We start from the raw sequence: 21,756 nt of genomic DNA, 5'->3' as shown, positions 1-21,756 counted from the left end.
AACTGGACTTGATTTTTCCTGACCCTGTTATCAGAAGGCCATAGATGAAAACTTTTGAATCAAGAGACTGAACTGGCCCATTCCATTCCCTGCTTTTCTCATATTTGCCTTTTGTACTTAAATTTTATGCTCCACAAACTAATATACATGTCAGTTCAGTCCACCACAATTACTATTTACTAATGATTTTTTTGTGTGTGTGGTACTGGGGAACCCAGGGGCATTCTACCTCCAAGCTACAACCCCACTCCTTGATTTTTTATTCTTTATTTTAAAATAGGGTCTCACTGAGTTGCAAAGGCTGTAAGTAGCTGAGGTTGTCCATGAACTGCGATCCTCTTGTCTCAGCCTCCCAAATGCTGGGATTACAAGTGTGTATCACCACACCCAGCAACTAATGATTGTTTTAAATGATGTAATGAAACAATTTTAACTCAAATATTTCAAATTTTTATTTTTTTATCTTTCCCCCAGAAAGCCTAGGGACTTGGAAATACATTCATCATGTAAGGATAGCTAACAATGAGAGGTATGTGCTATGTGCTACTTCAAATGCCTTTACATCTCATGATGACTAATTTTGTGTTAATTTTAGGTTACAGAATGTCATGGTTTGGATCTGGTATCCCCCAAAAGTGCATGTGTTGAATCCTAGTCCCCACTGTAGCAAGGTTCAGAGGGAGGATGTGGTTAAGCAGGTAGGTCACTAGGGATACGGCCTTGAGAACTCTAATCTGTTCACGGTCCAATCCTGTTTCATTTCAGGAGCTGAGCAGCTTTCCTATTAGCCTTACTGTTGTGATATTTCTGCCTTGTGGCTGGCCAACCGTAGACTGAATCTCTGAAACCATGAACCAAATAAACCTTTTCTCCTCTAAGTTGTTTTTGTTGAGCATTTTTTAAAATCTGAGCAACAATAATTTGACAAACACACTGGATTAAACATTGTTGTGCATATGTTTATATGGGCATTTTGAATAAGACTGGTTTTTTTTTTTTTTTTTGGTACTGGGGATGAAACCCAGGGGCATTCTACCTTTGAGCTATACTCTCAGCCTATTTTTTCCTTTATTTTGAAACATGGTCTCACTAAGTTGCAGAGGCCCTCACAAGTTGCTGAGGCTGGCCATGACCCTGTGATCCTTGTCTCAGCCTCCCAAGTACTGGGATTACAAGGGTGTGCCACCAAATACAGCTTTTTTTTTTTTTTTTTTTTTAATGGTGTTGGGGATTGAATCCAGGAACATTCTACCTCCAAGCTATACCCCGAGTCCAATTTTTTAAATTTTGAAACAGGGTCTCACTAAGTTGCACAAAGCCTCACTAAGCAGCTGAGGCTGGTGGTGAACCCTGATCCTCCTGTCTCAGCGTCCCAAGTCTGGGATTACAAGTGTGCACCACCATGCCTGGCTTTGGTTTTGAGAAGGGGTTTTGCTATGTTGTCCAGGCTGTACTTGAAGATATGAGCTCAAGTGATCACCTCAGCCTCCTAAATAGCTGGGATTACAAGTGTTTGCTATCACACCTAGTTTGAGATTAACATTTGAACTGGAAGACTTAGTAGATTCCTTCTTTAAGTGGTTGGTTCAGAGCCTCAATCAGTGGAGGCTCTGAATAGGACAAAAGGCAGAGGAAGGAGAAATTCACTCCTTTCTTCCTGAATCACTGTGAGAGCTGGTCATATCTCATTTCATCTTCTCTTCTGCCTGGACTGGATTTACATCAATGGTTCCACTGGTTCTCAGGCCTGTGGGTTTGGACAGAGTTGAACTATTGGCTTCTTAAGTCTCCAACTTGCAGATGGCAGATCATGGAACTCCTCAGCCTCTATAACTGAGTGAACAAGATCTTCCAAACAAATCAACCTTTCTCTTTAGATATATGTATATAGCTATAATAATTTTTATCTCCTATTGATTCTGTTTCTTTGAAGAACCCTAATACAAATGTATTTATTAGTTTAATCTTCCCCAATCCCCTATGAGGCAGAACTACTATTATCTCCAATTTATACATAGAGATCCTGAAGTACAGAGAAGTGTAATTACTTTCTAAGGTTACACAATAAGTAGTGGAATCAGGATTTGACTGAGTTATCTGGCTACAAGTTAAAGATATTCTGTTATCATTGTGGCCTTCTCAAAGTAGAATGCATTAGCTTTTATTTTTGTGGTTGTGGTACTGCTCAAAGTAGAACACATTATCTTTTATTTTATTCTTGTGGTTGTACTGGGGAGTGAACCCAGACATTCTATTTCTGAGCTGTACCCCCAGCCCTATTTTATTTTTATTTTGACACAATATCTCACGAGGTTAATCAGAGTCTCACTACTTGTTGGGGCTTTCCTCCAGCCTGGGATATTCCTGTCTCAGCCTACCCTGAGTTCTGGGATTACAGGTATGACCCACCATGCTCAGCTATAATGCACTGTTTAACTCATGTTTAAAAAGCCATTATTACCCAGCACAGGGCAGCACAGTCATTTAAATATTGTTTTACTTACACATGCACTTTATAAGCAACTGATTAAATTAGAAGTAAAGGTCTATAGCTCTAATTATCCTTTGGTAGAGTGCTTGCCTAGCAAGGCCCTGGGTTTAATCCCCAGCTCAGGGGGGAAAAAAAGAATGAAAAGGAAATAAATTAGATTGGTATAAGAAATTAGAAGAATATAAATAATCAGAAATAAGTAATTCAGATGTACATGTTCAAAAAATGGTACTGAAGTTAAAGAATATGACTTAAAAATCAATACAACGTCCTTTTCGTTCCCAATCTCCATATCGGGTAGGTTCTGGGCCCCTGGGTCCACCTTTTTCTTTGGTAACTGGATTAACATCATCTGGAAATTCTAAGAAAAGATAGAAGATATAAAGAAAGCAGTCAATAAAGATGGGAAAATCAATATGGCCAATTGTGAAGACAGAATTGAATAGGCTAGATATTACAAACTGTAATATGCAGTCTTTAAATAAACTGTTAATGGAGTTCTTTTTCCTAGAAAATAAAAACTACAATGATAAGAGAACAGATCAATGGTTGTAGGAGGTAGGTATAAACTGACTGCCAAGAGGCACAGGTTACTCTTTTAGGCAATGGAATGGATTTACACTCCAAAATTTGTTAAAATTCACTGAACTCTATATTTAAAACAAGCAAATTTTATTATATGCATATATTTTAATAAAATTCATTCATTCATTCATTCATTCATTCATTCATTCATTCATTCATTTATTTGGAACCTAGGGGCTTTCTACCTCCAGGCTATACTCCCAGACCTATTTTATACTTTTACTTGGAAACAGGGTCTCACTAAGTTGCTGAGAGCCTCACTAAGTAGCTGAGGCTGGCTTTGAATCTTTGAGATCCTCCTTGTCTCAGCCTCCCAAGCACAGGGATTACAAGTGTGCATCACCATGCCTAGCAATAAAACTGATTTAAAATATTTTCTCTCAACTGGGAGTGGTGGCTCATGCTTGTAATCCCAGCATTTGGTAGGCTGAGACCAGAGGATCACAGTTCATGGACAGCCTCCACTACTCAGCAAGGCCCTTCACAACTCAGTGAGACCCTGTTTCAAAAATAAAATGACTAAAAAATAGGGCTGGGGGTGTAGCTCGGAGTTAGAATACACCTGGGTTCCATCCCCAGTACCGCAAAAATTAAACAAATAAATAAAATAAAATATTCTCTCGCTAGGCATGATGGCACACACTTATGTAACCCTAGTACTTGGAGGCAGAGACAGGAGGATCCCCTTTCACAGCCAGCCTCAGCTACTTAGTGAGGCCCTCTGCAATTTAGCGAGACCCTGTTTCAAAATAAAGAATAAAAATAGGGCTAGGGGTGTAGCTTGGAGGTAAACTGCCCCTGGGTTCAATCCCTAGTACTGCAAAATAAATAAATTAAATTAAAAAATTCTCTCATATTGAGGATTGGATCCAGGGCAGCATGTATTCCAGGCAATGGCTCTCTCACTGAACTACACCCGCAGCCCTTTTCATGTTTATTTTGAGACAGAGTCTCCAGTTGCCCAGGATGTTGTCAAATGTGTGATCCTTATGCTTCAGCCTCCCAAGTAGCTGGGATTACAAGTATGCACTATCATACCCAGCTTATATCTTTTGCTTAGATATGAAAATTCTTAGTTTTGTTTAAATCATGTTTTGAATTTTTTGCCTGTTCTTTTGGTGTCATATGCATGAAATCATTGCCAAACCCAGTGTCATCAAAACTTTCTTTGTTAAGAGTTTTATACAGCCATGTGTGGTGGCATACGCTTATAATCCCAGTACCTAGGAGGCTAAAACAGGAGGATCTCAGGTTTGAGGCCAGCCTTGGCTACTTAGTGAGGACCCTCCATAATTTAGTGAGACCCTGCTTCAAAATAAAGAGTAAGATGCCGGGCGTGGTGGCACATGCTTGTAATCCCCGTGCTTGGGAGGGGGAGACAGGAGGAGCACGCAGGTTTGAAGCCAGCCTTGCTGGCTTAAGAGACCCTGTTTCCAAATAAAAATATAAAAATAGGTCTGCGAGTGTAGCCCGGAGGTAGAAGGGCTTCCAGGAACCTCAGTACCACCAAAAATAAAAAAATAAAAAATAAATAAAAGATAGGGCTGGGGGATGTAGCTCAAAGGTAGAATGACCCTGGGTTCAATCCCCAGTACCACATACAAAAAAAAATTTTTTATAGTTTTGGCTCTTAAATTTATATTGCTGATACATTTTGAGTTAATTTCGACATATGATAAGGTAACAGTTTAATTTCATACATTTGTTTGTAGAGATCCAGTTTCCCCAGAATTACATGTTGAAAAAACCTACCCGTTTCCTATGGAATGACTGGCATGCTTATCAAAAATTAATTGACGCTGGGCATGGTGGCGCAAGCCTGTAATCCCCATGCTTGGGAGGAGGAGACAGGAGGATCGCGCAGGTTCGAAGCCAGCCACGCTGGCTTAAGAGACCCTGTTTCAAAAAATAAAAAAATAGGTCTGGGAGTGTAGCCCAGAGGTAGAGGGGCTTCCAGGAACCCCAGTGCCACCAAAAAAAAAAAAAAAAAAAAAAATTGACTGCCGGGCTGTGATGGCGCAAGCTATCACAGGAGACAGGAGGATCACACTTTCATGAACAGCCTCAGCTACTATTTAGACCCTTCCCAACTCAATGATACCTTGCTTCAGAATAAAGAATAAAGCCGGGCGTGGTAGCGCACGCTTGTAATCCTCGCGCTTGGGAGGCAGAGACAGGATGATCAAGCAGGTTCAAAGCCAGCCATGCTGGCTTAAGAGACCCTGTTTCCAAATAAAAAGTATAAAAATAGGTCCTGGAGTGTAGCCCGGAGGTAGAAGGGTTTCCAGGAACCCCAGTACCACCAAAAAAAAAAAAAAAAAAAAAAAAAAGGGTTGGGGATGTAGACTGGGTTTATTTCTGGGCTTGCTGCTTTCTTTCTTTCTTTCTTTCTTTCTTTCTTTCTTTCTTTCTATTCTTTCTTTCTGGGCTTGCTGCTTTCTTTCTCTTTCTCTCTCCTTCCTTCCTTCCTTCCTTTCATCTGGGAATGGAACCCAGGGGCATTCTACCTCTGAGCTACACTCCCTGCCCTGTTTTTTATTTTGAAACAGGGTCTCACTTGCCGCCTCTGTTTCCTCTTCCTCGGCACTTGCGTGCGTGAAAATCACGCGCATAATTGGCTGAGTGCTTAAAGAAAGCAGTGCCCCGAGGGGAAGCGTTGTCTCTGGCCAGAGTACTTCCCCACTCTTAGATATTCTTTCATAACTATTATTCTTTTGGTAATGATTCTTTTAACTTTCCACACGAATTGCTCCGGTGATGTAAGATCAGGACTGTGGGAGAAACTGAGTCCGTGGAAAATAAATTTTCTAGTAATTTGTCTGAGCCTTTAAACGCCCTCGGCTTTGCTCAAACTATAATAAAATCTAGTCAGAATTCAGATGCTGTGGTAGCATTCCAGCTACAGCAATTACAAATGCAGAATTCCTCTCTATCTCTGACCTTGATTCTAACCATTAACCTATAGTAAAAGCCTTAAGAGTCAGCTGAAGTCATTAGCCCTAAAAACTTGCAAGGGAGGCAACCGGTGCCTCTGTTTACCCCCTCTCCTTGTGATCCGGCTTAGATACAGAGAAGATAAACTTTGTGTGCGACTTCAAAGCAGCCTAGTTGATGAGCAGCCAATACTGCCCGATACAATAGAGCCGAAAGGCTAGAAGATTGACCTTTACACCCAGTATGTGCGCTGCCCGAGACAGGGAGGCGCCATGTGGTTAAGAAATGAATATGTCAGAACAAAGGACAGATATAATAAATGTGTAGGTGTGAAGAAAGAAAATATGGTGAAAATAAGAAAGCATTTTTGTATGAAGAAGAGTTTATCCTAAGATTGTCCCAAATGGGAAAGAGAATCAGGATAATTAAAAAGAGTAAAAGGAAGTTGCAGAAGGTTTGTGGTAGAAAAATGGATTATTAAAAGAGGAATAGGCTTCTAATAAGCCTATCATTTGAGGAAAAGTGCTCGGCAGCTAGAGAAGTACATCTGACAATTAAATCTAAAAACTTCATGTTACTTTTTGGTGTTTATCTACTAAACTGTGTTGTGAGCTTGTTTAAGCTTTCAGACTTTAGATGGTACTGCAGATGAAACCCGGCAGACCTCCATCACACCCCTTTGGATCGCCATATCTCCCCATGCCAGCCATATGGACTAAGTCCTAGGAATGGAAAGTTCCGAAAAGAGTTAAAGGAGATTCCATGAGAGGCCGAATTCTCCAAGCCCTGGGCATGCCTGTGACTTCTGGAATTTGCCCTTTGGAGCCGCGTGTCTGCAAGGGCAGGGGGCTGGATTTGATCACAGGATCCGGAGCTAATCTTGAATGCCGTACTAGTGTCCTTTAACCTTGTTTACATGTCCTTCACTATTGTTTTGTGGTGTTTACACTTCTTTTTTTTTACTATTAATCTCACTGGTGAAAGAATATAAATTTTCCTGGGTTCTTATAATAAAGTGTCAATTTCCCAAGAGGCATTTGTCCATGTCAGTCATTTCAGATTTTTCCCGAAGAGGAATCTCCACTTTTGGCACTGTGAATAGGAACTTAAAGGAGTTTATTTCATAAAAAGGGAAAAATCGCTGCAGATAAGCAGCTTCAGAACTACAACCAAAGCCTTTGCCCACCTTTCGAGAAACCAGTCCCAAAAGGTCCCGACACCCTGGCAGAGTCCCTAGTGCCCAGCTGAGCTGGTCAGTAGCACTCACTAAGTTGCTGAGGACCTCACTAAGTAGCTGAGGCTGGCCTCAAACTGTGATCCTCCTGTCTCAGTCTACCAAATGCTGGGATTACAAGTGTGCGTGACCATGCCCAGCAGCTGCTTTCTTATGTGATTGCCTCCTCCCTTTTTTGGTTAAAATGACACAAATTTATTTTTTAGGTTGGAAAATTGACAGTCTCAATGGTTATAATCAAGATATCAGAGCAAGGTATAGTGGTGCTCACCATTTGGGTACTTGGGAGACTAAGACAGAAGGATTTCAGGTTCAAGGCCAGATGCAGCAATTTAGTGAGATCCTCAACAAGTTAGTAAGACCTTGTTTCAAAATGAAAAATAAAAAGGGCTTAGGGATGAAGTTCAGCAGTAGGATGCCCCAGTATCAAACCAAACCATAGCTGTGATTCATCAAAGGCCTGAGGGAAATTTGTTTACTTGACTTATTCAGCTCCTAGAGGCTGCCCACATCCCTTAGCTTGTGGCTGCTCCTTTCTCTCTCTCTCTCTCTCTCTCTCTCTCTCTCTCTCTCTGTCTCTGTCTCTGTATGTATGTCTCTCTCTCTCTTTCTTTTAAACTTTTGTGTGGTAGTGGGCATTGAACCCAGGGCCTTGCTGATGTTAGCTAAGCTCTCTACCACTGAACTATATCCCCTGTTAAAGGCAACAGTATAGCATCTTCCAATCTTTGTCTGATTTTAACGTTTTGGATGTGGTTTATTCCCTTCAAAACTCATGTTGAAATCTTTGAACAGTGTTGAAAGCTGTTTGAGTGGCAGTGGGATCCTTAAAAAATGATTAGAGGCATCAATACCCATTTGTGAGAGTGGATTAATTCCTTTGGGACTAGATTTGTTACTTTGAGAGCAGATTGTTATAAAGAGAGGCAGGGCTTCCTGTTTTATCTCTTCCAGACATCTTCTTTCCTTCCCTTCTTCCCTCCCTTTTTTGTGTTACAGGGTATTGAACCCGGTACATTCTAAGCTATACCACCAGCTCTATTTTATTTTTTATTTGGAAATAGGGTCTCACTAAGTTATGGAGGGCCTCACTAAATTGCTAAGGCTGGTTGCTAAATCTATGATCTCCCTGTCTCAACCTCTCAAGTAAGCATGCACCACCAAGCCAGGCTCCAGTTTTCCACTATAAGATGAGGACATAGCTGGGCATGGTAGCACATACCTATAATCCCAGTAATAGGAAGATCCCAAGTTTGAGGCCTGCCTTAGCAATTTAGTGAGACCCTGTTTTGTTTTTACAGATGGAACCCAGGAGCATTCTACCTCTGAGCTATACATCCAGCCCTGATTTTTAATCTTTATTTTGAAACACGGGCTTACTAACTTGCAAAGGACCTCACTAAGTAGCTGAGGCTGTCCGGGAACCATGATTCTCCTGTCTCAGCCTCCTGAATGCTGGGATTACAAGTGTGAGCCACCACGCCCAGCTGAGACCCTGTTTTAAAATAAAAATAAGGTGGGATCAATGTACCTGGGAGGCAGAGACAGGATGATTTGCAGATTCAAATCTATCCTTAGCAACTTACTTGAGATCCTGTTTCCAAATAAGAAATAAAATCAAGCTAGGGTGTAGCTTGGAGGTAGAATGCCTGAGTTCAATCCCCAGTACCAAAAATACAAACAAACAAATTAGGTGTGGTAATGCATGCTTGTAAATTCAGTATTTGGGAGGCTGCGATGGGAGAATTGCAGGTTAGAGGACAGCCTTAGCTAAGGCCCTCCACAACTTAGTGAGTCCCTGTTTCAAAATAAAGAATAAAAAATAGGGTTAGGGGTATAACTCAGAGGTAGAATGCCCCTTGATTCAATCCCTAGTACTGCCCCCTCCAATAAAAAGGCCTGGGATATATATATATTTTTGAGGTAGAATGCTCCTGAGTGAGTTCAATCCTCAGGAGCCAGTGCCATATTCTTGGGCTTCCCAGCCTCTAGGATTTAAGCCAAAATGATCTTTCCTTTAAAAAGTCACCCAGACTCAGGTATTCTGATACAGCAACAGAAAGCAGAGTAAGATAAGACACTGACATTTTGGATCCCTTCGTATAAGGATCCTTGTTATTACACTAGTCCCACTTGGATAACCCAGGACATACTTCCCATCTCAAAAGCCTTGGTTTAATCTTCTGTAATGTTTTAAAGCATACTTCCCCTCAGATTTTTCTTTTTAAAAAATCACTGAAAAAAATTACTTTTAGAATATGACAACTATTAAAAATGTCAAACCTCTCAACTAATTGGTCTGGTTATTAAATTTGGCTTGGTAAAGTGATATAAATGGAAAAATTTCACTGGATTAGCAAATAATAAAAACTTTTATATTCCACAAAAAAGATCTAGAAGCAAGTCCCTGTATCCTCTATAGATGTCTTCTTGCCTAGAGTGCTTTACAGTACAGGCATTTATTTGCCACCACACCTGGCTTGCTATTAAATGTTTGAATAACAAAAGAGTTTTTTTTTTAAGTTTTGCTTAATTACTTGTTAAATTTTAATAGAAGAGTTTTTTAAGTTTTGCTTAATTACTGTTGTTATCTGTGTGAAAGATCTCAACTTTTATATTTTGTTATGTGAATAATGAAGTATAATAAAAAAAAAACAATATAAGCCGAGTGTGATGGTGCATGCTTAAAACCCCAGCATTTGGGAGGCTGAGACAGGAAGATCGCAGTTTGTGGACAACCTCAGCTACTACTTAGTGAGGCCCTGTTTCAAAAATAAGAAATAAAAAATAGGGCTGGGGGTGTAGCTTGGAGGTAGAATGCCTCTGGGTTTCAATCCCAGTACAAAAAAAAAAAAAAAAAAAAAAAATCCAGTAACTGTCAGGGGCTTAAAAACCCCTCTTAAAAAAATATGCTAGCTGGGCATGGTGGCACACACCTGTAATCTCAGTACTTGGGAAGCAGAGACAGGAGAATCGAGGGTTCACGTACAGCCTCAGCTACTCAAAATAAAGAACAAAAGAATAGGGCTGAGGGTGTAGCTCAGAGGTAGAATGCCCCTGGTTTCAATCCTCTATACCTCAAGAAGAAAGAAAAAGAAAGAAAAGAAAAGAAAAGAAAAGAGAGAGAGAGAAAGAAAGAGAGAAAGAAAGAAAAGAAAGAGCGAGCCAGTCATGGTGGCACACTCTTATAATCTCAGTACTCTGGAGACTGACAGAGGAGAATAGCAGGTTTGTTGCCAACCTCAGTTACTTAGTGAGGCCCTCTGCAACTTAGCAAGACCCTGTTTCAAAATAAAGAATAAAAAAAATGAACTGGAGGTGTGGCTCAGAGGTAGAATGCCCCTGGCTTCAATCTCCAGTTCCACCAAAAAAAAAAAAAAAAAAAAAATGATGGTAATGGTCAATATGGTGGTTTTACTCATTATTGAAATATGGTTTTTTATTGTTAATAAAGAAAAGTAATAGCATATTTCATGTATTTTCTCAACAACTAAAACATTCTTTGATATGTCAAAAATTAATAGAGAAGCTTACTATACTTACTCTTGAGTGGTTCTTTCTCTAAATGGGAATCCTCTGGTGCATCAAAACGACCTACTGGTAATTTTGGCTTCTTAAGAGACTGTTTGACAGGCCCGGACTGTCCTTCTTGAGACAAACTCCTTGCCCTCAAAGACTGACACAGAAGAGGTGATCCTAGCAGAACAGAAAAAAAAAAAAAAATAGAAGAAGACCTGTTCATTTATTCTACTTTAAAAACTGAGTAATTTTACTTATATATTTTTACTTTATATATTTACATTTATCAAAGTTCAAAAGACCAAAAAAAAAAAAAAAAGGCCATACTTGAGAACTCTTCCCTTTAGAACCTCTATTTTCTGGATACAAGCCATTTCCCTTCCTTGGAGACAAGCAATGTTACTAGTTTGGAAAGAAGAGCTATAAAATAAGTTAGTTAACCATTGTAACAGCTGTAGAAACTTAAATAAATCACTAATTTCTACCCAAAACAATGTCAAAATATCAGAAATTAGACCATTATATGTAATTAAATGGATTTTTGATAATATTTAGTATTTAAAACAGTAGAAGTCATACGGGACTATATTTAGTATATTTAGGGTTTTTTTTTGTTTTTTTGTTTGTTTGTTTTTTTTTGCAGTACTGGGGATGGAATCCAGGGGCATTGTACCTCCGAGCTACACCCCCAGCCCTATTTTTTATTCTTTATTTTGAAACAGGGTCTCAATGAGTTGCAAAGGGCCTAAGTAGCTGAGGCTGTCCCAAACTGATTCTCCTATCTCAGCCTCCCAAATGCTGAGATTACAAGCGTGCACCCCCAAAAGCCTGGCTTAGTATTCTTATATTTAAATCTTAACCATGGTTCTCATCTCCTGCCAACTAAAATTTTTTAAATGTATTGGTCATCTGTGATGTATAAATGAGATTACTTTCTATTTGTACTTTTACTACAAATGAGTGATCCAACCCTCTGTTGATATTATGTCCTACAAGGGCAAAACTACTCTGAAAAATGATTCTTTTGGAGGTTTTTAACTTCTTAGGGGAGTTGTGTCATTGAGCAGAACCCTTTTTATTTTGAAACAGTTCTCATTAAGTTACCCTGTTGGCCTTGAACTTGCAATCCTCTGTCTCAACCTCCCAAATACTGGGTTTATAGGTGTGCACTACTGCTCCCAGCTGGTTTTCAATTTCTTGAGTAGCTCTAGAGGGAGATGGATTTGGGAACCAGTTCTAGCTATTGTACTGTGGTGAGCAGAAATAACAGCCCCTGAAGATGATCAGAACCCAATATCCAGAACCTACGCATATACTCTTGTATACTGGAGGGAATCGTGGTCTTGATAAACCAACAATTTTTTTTTTAAGTCAGTGTAAAAAAGCATTACATTTTCTCTGTTCTTATGTTACAGTTTATTTCTAGGATTTTTTTTTTTTTTTTTTTGGTGGTACTGGGGTTCCTGGAAGCCCTTCTACCTCTGGACTACACTCCCAGACCTATTTTTACATTTTTATTTGGAAACAGGGTCTCCTAAGCCAGCACGCGTGGCTGGCTTCAAACCTGCGTGATCCTCCTGTCTCTGCCTCCCAAGCGCGGGGATTACAAGCCTGCGCCACCACGCCCGGTCTAGGATATGTTTTTTTATGGTAGCAGCGAATGAACCTAGAGGAGCTTTACCACTGAGCTATCTCCAAGCCCTTTTTACTTATTTTGAGACAGGGTCTCAATGAGTTGCTCGGGCTGCCCTCAAACTTCCAATTCTCTCCTGCTTCACCCTTCTGAATCCTTGGGGTACGGACATGCACCACTGTATTTGTAGTGATATTAATTCTATATGCTACTAGAATTCTCCTTCCTCAAGTAACATAACTCATACATACACATGCACACACAGACCAAAAAGAGGTAGAAGGTGAGTGAATCCAAAATATTCTTAAAGTTTGGTATCACTCAAAAGGAGCATATTAATTAATTTTAGATTTTCTTTTTCTGTGTGTGTGTGGCACTTGGGATTGAACCAAGGGGCATTCTATCTCTGAGCTATCCCCTCAGACCTATTTTAGTTTTAGTTTTAAACAGGGTCTCACTAGGTTGATGAGTCTCATTACTTTCTGAGACTGTACTCGAACCTGTGATGCTCCCGTCTCAGCCTCCCAAGTACTAGGATTATAAGCATGTGCCACCACACCCAGATTAGATTTTCTTAAATATGTATCTGAATTTCAAGAGTAACCAATAAAGGAAAAGAAAACCAATCCATATCTTCGAAACTAGGAGAGAGAAAAAAAAAAAAAAAGAAGACAAACTTTAGTTCAAACAAGGCATAAAGCCAGGTGTGGTGGCGCATGCTTGTAATCCCCGCACTTGGGAGGCGGAGACAGGAGGATCACGCTGGTTCAGAGCCAGCCTCGCTGGCTTAAGAGACCCTGTTTCCACATAAAAAAGTAAAAAATAGGTCTGGGAGTGCAGCTTGTGGGAGTGTATCCCAGAGGTAGAAGAGCTTCCAGAAACCCAGTACCACCAAAAAAACAAAACAAAACAAAAATACAAAAAAAGCATAAAGTTCAAAAAATAAGACTGTAGAAATAAAGCTATGGTTTGGATATATTTAAATATGTCCCTCAAAGATTCATGTGTTAGGAGCTGGATCTCACTACGATGTGGGAACTGATGGAATCATAAGGAAGTGGGACCTACTGAGAGGTCCTGAAGTCATTGGGAAAGGAAATTCTGGTATGGAGTGAGGGCAAGTTGTTATAAAAACCTGACCTTTTTCTTTAAAAGTTAGCCTGCTTCAGATATTTGGTTATAGCAATAAAAAATTAATTCAAGTAATTGTTAATTGTGGTAAGTGCAAATGGGCTGGGCTCTGGTTAAAAGGAACAGAATGTTAGATTGCAAAAATACAAAACAAAAGCAAATATCAAATTCCAGCCAAATGCTGTTAATGTGAGATGTACCATTTTCTCCATTAAAAAGAGACCCATAAAAACATAAAAAAAAGCTGGGCATGGTGGTGCACACTTGTAAGCCCAGCATTTCGGAAACTAAGACAAGAGGATCATGGTTTGAGGATAGCCTCAGCTACTTAGTGAGGCCCTGTTTCAAAATAAAGAATAAAAAATAGAGTTGGGATGTAGCTCAGAGGTAGTATGCTCCTGGGTTCTATTCCCTAGTAACCCCACCAAAAAAAGGAAAAAGAAAATCTGAGTAAAATAGATGATAATTTATAATTAATATTTTTGCATAATATTGAAATTGACAAATATTACTTATATGGTATATAAATAATTTTTTTTTACTGTTGGGTTGAACCTGGGGCCTTGTTCATGCTACTCTGAGCTGCACCAGGGCCCCAGCATGGTGGTCTGAAATATGTCTATACTGCAGAATAGCTAAATCAAGACAATTAATATGTGTATTACCTCACACTTGTAACATCTGCTTGTGGTTACAACACTTAAAATCTACTCTCAGCAAGTTTTAAGTATCATACACATTGTTATAACTATAGTTACTATGTTGTCTAGGAGGTCTCCTGAATTTACTTCTCAGGTTTAATTGAAATTTTGTACCTAATACATAATTTCAATTAATAAAGAGGTCTAATAAGGGGACTTCCGGGAAGATGGCGACTGAGAAAAGCGGGGCTTAAGAGCCCTGCTAACAACAAATCTCCATTACCACAAAATCAGCGCCTTTCATAGCCAGAAAACACCATCACCAGTGAAACAAAAAATCACCAGGCTCTAGAGAGAAAGCAGACTGAGAACAGAGCCACAGAGGAGATACACCGGCCTCGCGCCCGAGGACGCGGCAGACGCGGCAGCAGCGCCATACTGCCGGAGGCACCAGCGAATTCACGGGACAGCTACAGCAAGCCGAGGTGAGCCACTGCGGAACAGCTAGGCGGGATTTCTCCGCGCAGAGAGCATCTAAAGCTCCCAGTGGCCGAGCTCAGCACACGCGGCAGGGATTCAGAGTAGAAATCAAAACCAAGAAGAAAAACGCCAGCCCCACAGCCGAGGGCGTAGCAGCGGTGCCATATTGCCACCGGTGGCAGCGCAGCAGCAGCGAATTCAGTGAGGCCAGTACAGCCACATCTGCATACTCAAGAACAGTGAGTCAAATTGCGGGCCACAGAGGAGAAATCCCAGTACTGTACTCCCTGGGACTTGACCCAGTGGGGGAGGGGCGGTGGCAGAGATATCACACCATAGGAGAGCGTGCAACCTGGCACCCCCCACAGTCTAAAGCAGCCTCTATCGACTCTCTGAGTCGGAGACTCTGTGATAAAACCCAGTAAAGGAGTAGTGGGGTCCGAGATACTACTGACTCGAGATCCAGAACACCTTAAGTGAAGTCATAGTGACCCAAGGGAAGAACCCAGAGAAGGCACAAACATCGGAAATCATGGGAAAGAGGAATAATACTGGAGCAATTAATGCCCACAACCCCACAACATCAGAACCCGATAAAACAGAAAATCAGAGATTTCTAGAAGATCAAATCAGGAAAATAACTGTAGAAATAATAGAGGTGCTTCGAAAAGAACTCAGAGAGAGCCAAAAAGAGATAAAGGATGCAATTGATGAAGTAAAGGCCTCAATTCAAAGCACAAACAACAGATTAGAACACATGGAGAATAGAATCTCACTCTTAGAAGATGAGCAATCCAAAAATGAACTCATAGTTTCTAATCTAGGAAAAAATATCCGACAGCAGGAATCTGATATTGAAGAAATATGGGCCCATTTTAAGAGAGCTAACCTAAGAATTGGAATAGAGGAGGGAAAAGAAAGTGAAACCAAAGGGATCAACAATCTCTTCAAGGAAGTAATAGCAGAAAATTTTCCAAACATAGAGCAAGAGGTTGATACAAAGGTCCAGGAAACTTATAGAACTCCCTTTAGACAGGATCGGAGAAGAGGATCCCCACGCCACATAATTGTCAAAATGACCAATGTGGAAGCCAAGCAGAGAATCTTAAAGGCAACAAAAGCAAAGGGCCAAGTGACATTCAGAGGCAAACCAATTAGAATCACTCCAGACTTCCCAAACCAAGTCATGAGAGCCAGAAGGGCTTGGAGTAACATATTCCAAACTCTGAAAGAAAACAACTTCCAGCCAAAAATTTCCTACCCAGCAAAACTTTCTATCAAATTAGATGGAGAAATAAGAAGCTTCCATGACAAACAGAAACTGAAGGAATTTATGTCTTCAAAACCAGCACTAGAGAAAATACTCAAAGAGATTAACTACAAAGAAGAAATAGGTAACACACACCAGAACCAGAGAAACAAGAGTTTCCATCCAACAGACAATTAAGATTGGTTATCTGTGGAGATTCATTATTTATGTTAGTCTTTTACCTATCTCTAAATGGTATTGTTTGCCTTTATTGTTGTTAATTTTTAGGATTTCTAGTTGGAATATTAATATACCTTCAGATATAGCAATTGGAAATATTTTATCCCATTCTATTAGTAACTGTTAACTCTGTTTACATTGTCTTTGGAAATACAATTTTTTTATTTTTTTATTTTTTAGGGAGTCTGTATACTCTTCTGTTGCCTGTGTCATTGAAATCATAACCAAGAAATCACTGCCAATTTCAATGTTGTGAGGTGTTATGACCCAGATTTTCTCCTAAAAGTTTATAGTCTTAAGATTTGTATTTAGGTCTATTATCTATTTTGAGTTAATATTTGTATATGGGATTAGGTAAGGGTCCAATTTTATTCTTTTCCATGTAATTATTATTTTTTAACAATATTTAGTTAAAAGATTATCATTTCTACCACCAAATGTTCGTGGAAACCTTGTCAAAAATAACTTGACAATATAGGGAAGAATTTAGGTCTAGGCTTTTATTTAACTCCAATGGTTTATATATCTGCCTTTAGAATAGTACTACACTGTTTCAATTATTGTAGCTTTATATGGTTTGAAATCAGAAAGTATATATCTTCTAGCTTTGTTCTTTTTCAAGATCGTTTTGGGTACCTAGACTCCATATTCCATATTAGGATAGATTTTTTTCTGAAAAATAAATATATAAATATATGATAGTTTCACCTAAAAAATAGAAAAAAATATTCTCTGGTAAGAAAGAAAGCAAAAAGAAATATTGAAATGTTATCTTTAAGTCATCAAAAGGTTGGTATCAGACAAATGAAACTGTTATGTGAGATTATCATTTTTAATTTTAGATAAATTGCCATAATACTAGATGTCAACTACTAAGCCAAGCATGGGAGGGAGGGATAGGGAGAGAATGGGGTGGGGATTGGGTGGGGGCTGACTGGGAAAAGTGTGCATGTATGTCTACAAAAGTATGTATCCTACTATGATGTATGAATACAGTGCACCAATAAAAAAATAATAATAATAAAAAAAAGAGGTCTAATAAAATCAAGTTTGTTCTTAGAAAAACTAGAACTACTGAGAAACTTTTGGTAAGCTAATATGAAAAAAAGAGAGAGAAAGCAAAAAAAAAGAACATGAGAAAAAAAGCACATAAGTATATGAAGAGCAGAAATTTAAAACTAGAAATTTTATGCCTATGTGTGAAAATTACACAAAATTAACACTTTTCTAGAAAAAGTTAACTTGCCAAAACTGACTGAAAAGAAAATATGGTAAGTACTAAAGATAACATTATAGAAATTAAACTAACAACTTAAAATCTTCCCTCAAACAAAGCAGGAGGTCTACTAGTTTTCCAAGTTAGTTTTAACAATCATTCATGGAACAGATAATTCCAATATCAAACAAAATTGAACAAAGAAGGAAAAAGCTGAGGAGACACTTGAATTTACTGTATGATGCTAGAATAATCTCCATTTTAAAACCACAGAAGGAGACAAGTGTGGTGGTGCACGCCTGTAATCCCAGTACTTGGGAGGGTGAGACAAGAGGATCGCAGGTTCACGGCCAGCCTTAGCTACTTAGTGAAGCCCTCAGCAATTTAGTGAGACCCTGTTTCAAAATAAAAGAAAAAAAGTTGGGCTGGGAATGTAGCTTGGAGGTAGACTGCCCCTAAATTTAATTCCCAGTACCACTAAATAAATGTATGAATAAGTAAATAAATACCAGAAAAGGAAAAGTACAAGAGAGAAAAATTCCAGGCTTATTTCTAAACAAAGTATTAGCATACCAAATCTAAAATTATACTAAAAAGTATAATCACTACAATCAGTTTGAGTATTTTCTTAGAATGGTAGAAGGTTTCACCATTAGATAACTCAGCAGATGGAAATAATCCCAGAATTTGGTAGGCTGAGACAGGGGGATTAGAGGTTTAAGGCAAGCCTCAGCAATTTAGGGAGCCCCTGAGCAACTGGGTTTCATACCCAGACCTGCAAAAAAAAAAAAAAAATAGATAAACAGATAGATAGATAGATAGTGTGTGTGTGTGTGTGTGTGTGTGTGTGTGTGTGTGTGGTACTGGGGGTGGAACCCAGAGGCTTTCTACCTCCAGGCTATACTCCCAGACCTATTTTATATTTTATTTGGAAACAGGGTCTCACTAAGTTGCTGAGAGCCTCACTCAGTAGCTGAGGCTGGCTTCGAACCTGTGCAATCCTCCTGTCTCAGCCTTCCCAAGCACGGGGATTACAAGTGTGCACCACCACACCCGGCTTTTTTTGTTTTATTTTATTTCTGGTACTAGGAATTGAACCCAGAGGCATTTTCCCTCCAAGCCACACCCCCAGCCCAATGTTATTTCATATTTGCAAACAGGATCTCACTGGGTTGCTAAGAACCTCGCTAAAGTACCAATGCTGGCTCTGAACCTGCGATCCTCCTGTCTCAGCCTCCCAAGGACTGGGATTACAAGCCTGCTCCACCACACCTGACTCTACAGACCTTTGAGAAGAAAACATCATAAAATATTCCTTTGACTTTAGGGTAAAGAAGGCTTTCTTAGACAAAACCACAGCCATTAGTGCTAAAGAAATGATCACTAGATTATCATAAAATTTTAAATAGCTGTTCAATAGAAGATAATTTCAAGCCAGGTGTGGTGGCACATGCTTGTAATCCCAGGATTTGAGAGGCTGAGACAGGAAGACCATAGTTCATGGACAGCCTCAGCTACTTAGTGAGGCCCTTTGCAACTCAGTGAGACCCTAGTTCAAAATAAGGAATAAAAAATAGGGCTAGGGGTGTAGCTTGGAGGTAGAATGCCCCTGGGTTCAGTCCCCAGTACCACACACACACACACAAATAAAAATAATAATAAAAAATAAAAGATAACTTTAATGTTAAGTTGCATGACTGTACATGCAGGCCCATTATTCTATTCTGCTCAGTGTTTTACACAACTTTTGTAAAAAGATATCATAAAGCTGGGTACTCTATGTGGTGTGTCCGTAGTCCTAGCTACTCCAAAGATGAGGGAGGAGGACTGCTTGAGCCCAGAAGTTCTAGGTCAGCCTGGGCAATAAAAAATCCACTAAAACAAAAACAGTACCAAAGTGCCAGAAATGAAGTACAACCAAGACACACTTAACAGTACTAAAAAAGGCTACTGGGGAGCTGGGTGTGGTGGTGCACACTGGAAATCCCAGCGCTTCGGAGGCTGAGACAGGAGGATCGCGCAGGTTCGAAGCCAGCCTCAGCTGGCTTAAGAGACCCTGTTTCCAAATAAAATATAAAATAGGTCTGGGAGTGTAGTCCAGAGGTAGAGTGCCCCTGGGTTCCATCTTCAGTACCACCAAAGGGAAAAAAAAAGGCTACTGGGCGTCGTGAGTGTAGCTTACTGGTACAGCATTTGTCTGGCATGTGAGAGGCCTTGGGTTCATCCCCAGCACTACATACAAACAAAAAAACCCCAAAAAACAAAAGAAAGATTTAAAAAAGTATCTAAATATACACAAAGCATATATAAATAAGAAAGCAAACAAATCATTTAAAGACAAAGAGATACTTCACAAGAAAGCTAATAAAAGTTTGAAAAGATGTTTTAAAGTGAGAAGAGTAAAATCATGATACCATTTAAACACATTTAAGCAGCCAAAAATTGAAAATTTCAGACAAAATCAAGTATTTGCAAGTGTGCAGAGCAACAGGAACACTATTAAGTAGCTGGAAGTACAAAATGGAAGAGGGAACAGAAAATGCCTTTACAATTTGACATCATATAGTAAAAGTGAACAGATTTATCCCATTCTCCAGTAACTCCACTTCTGGCACTGAAGTGTTGAGTTAATCTCCAGCCCTATTTTATTATTATTATTATTTTTCTTTCTGTGTGTGGTGCTAAGATTAAGCCCAGGGGCATTCTACCTTTGAGCTACACCTCCAGCCCCATGTTTTTATTCTTTTTTTTTTGCAGTAACAGCCCTATTTTTTAATTCTTAATTTTGAAACAGGGTTTCACTAAATGGCAGAGGGCCTCAATAAGTAGCTGAGGCTATCTACGAACCCGGATCCTCCTGTCTCAGCATACAAGTGTGTGCCACCATGTCTGGCTGTTACTATTTTTATTTGGAAATAGTGTCTTGCTAAATTTCTGAGGCTGTCTTCAAACCTGCGATCCTCCAGTCTTCCAAATACTGGGATTAAAGGCATGTGCCACCAAGCTAGCTTCAAGAAAGCTGTTTTTTTTTTTTGGGGGGGGGGGTTGGTACTAGGTATTGAACCCAGAGGGTTCTACCTTTGAGCTACACCTTCCAGCCCTATTTTTAATTTTTATTTTATTTTACTTTATTGCGGTATGGAGGATGGAACCCAGGGGCATTCTATCTCCAAGCTACACCCCCAGCTCTATTTTTTTATTCTTATTTTGAAACAGGGTCTCACTGAGTTGCAAAGGGCCTCACCAAGTATAGCTGAGGCTGTCCTGAAACCGCAATCCTCCTGTATACACCCACGACCCACAGTAGCCTTTTTTTTTTTTTTTTTTTTTTTAGTAATGTGTGTCTATACTCTGTTTTTGGCACCTTTATACTTTTTTGTTGTTTTGGTGGTTTTTTTTTTTTTTTTTTTTTTTGAGATGCAATCTCACTTTACAAGCATGGGCCACAACGCCCGCCTCTAATTTTTTTTATTTACTTTTTTTTTTTTTCCCCGGTATTGGGGATGGAACCGAGGATGGATTCAACCTCTGAGCTACACCCCCTACCCTATTTTAAATTCTTTATTTGAAGCAGGGTCTCACTGAGTAGCTGAGGCTGTCCGGGAACCGCGAACCTCTGGTCTCAGCTTTCACCACGCCTCACTTTGTTTTATTTTTGATAACGGGTCTCATTAAATTGCTGAGGCTGGCTGGGCATGGTGGCGCACGCTTGTAATCCCAGCGCTAGGGAGGCTGCGACAGGAGGATCGCGCAGGTTCGAAGCCAGCCTCAGCTACTTAGTGAGGCTCTCAGCAACTCAGTGAGAGAGATCCTGTGTCCAAATAAAGTATAAAATAGGGCTGGGAGTGTAGCCCGAAGGTAGAAATAGCCCAGTAACACCATAAAATAAAAAATAAATCGCTGAGGCTGGCTGCAGCGAGCCTGTGACCCTCCAGCCTCAGTCTCCTAAGTACTGGCATTACAAGAGCGCAACACCACCTATGGCTTCACCTAACTTTTAAGTGCTTATCTGCCACTGGCCCAATTCAGCACTTTTTTTTTTCTGTAAACGGCCACAGATCTCGCCGGCCCAGGGCGCTCTACCACTGACACCCCCACGCTTTCATATTTTATTGTGAGTCAGGGTCTTGCTATTTGCCCGGGCAGGCCTTGAACTTGCGACCCTGGGGCTTCGGCGCCCGGCTTCGCTGGTTCCCGACGCGCGCCCGCGGCCCGCTCCGCCCAGGGCCTCCTTCTCCACTCTCCTCCCCGCGGCGCCCCAAGGCCGGCGGCGGGAAGAGAGCGCGGCGGCCCCTCCGCCCGCCGACCCGCCCGCGACCCCGGCCCGCGGCGCGCGTACTTGCCGCTCTCCGCGCGGTGGCCTGGAGGCCGCCCAACAAGCCCGCTAGACCCGCGGAGGACAT

General features: G+C 40.3%; 1 protein-coding gene across 1 annotated transcript; it reads right to left on the bottom strand.

The window, feature by feature from the left end:
- Positions 1–2,742: 2,742 nt before the first annotated feature.
- Positions 2,743–21,756, bottom strand: SDHAF4 (succinate dehydrogenase complex assembly factor 4; the record flags this gene model as incomplete). Its single annotated transcript, XM_080699935.1, has 3 exons — positions 2,743–2,852; positions 10,788–10,940; positions 21,693–21,756. 3 exons carry the CDS (start codon positions 21,754–21,756, stop codon positions 2,743–2,745), a joined length of 327 nt encoding a protein of 108 aa, XP_080556061.1.

Source organism: Muscardinus avellanarius (genome assembly GCF_963383645.1).
Source record: "Muscardinus avellanarius genome assembly, chromosome: 8".
Classification (NCBI taxonomy): domain Eukaryota; kingdom Metazoa; phylum Chordata; class Mammalia; order Rodentia; family Gliridae; genus Muscardinus; species Muscardinus avellanarius.
Note: the sequence above shows the minus strand (reverse complement) of the source record. Positions and strands in the feature narration are given on the sequence as shown.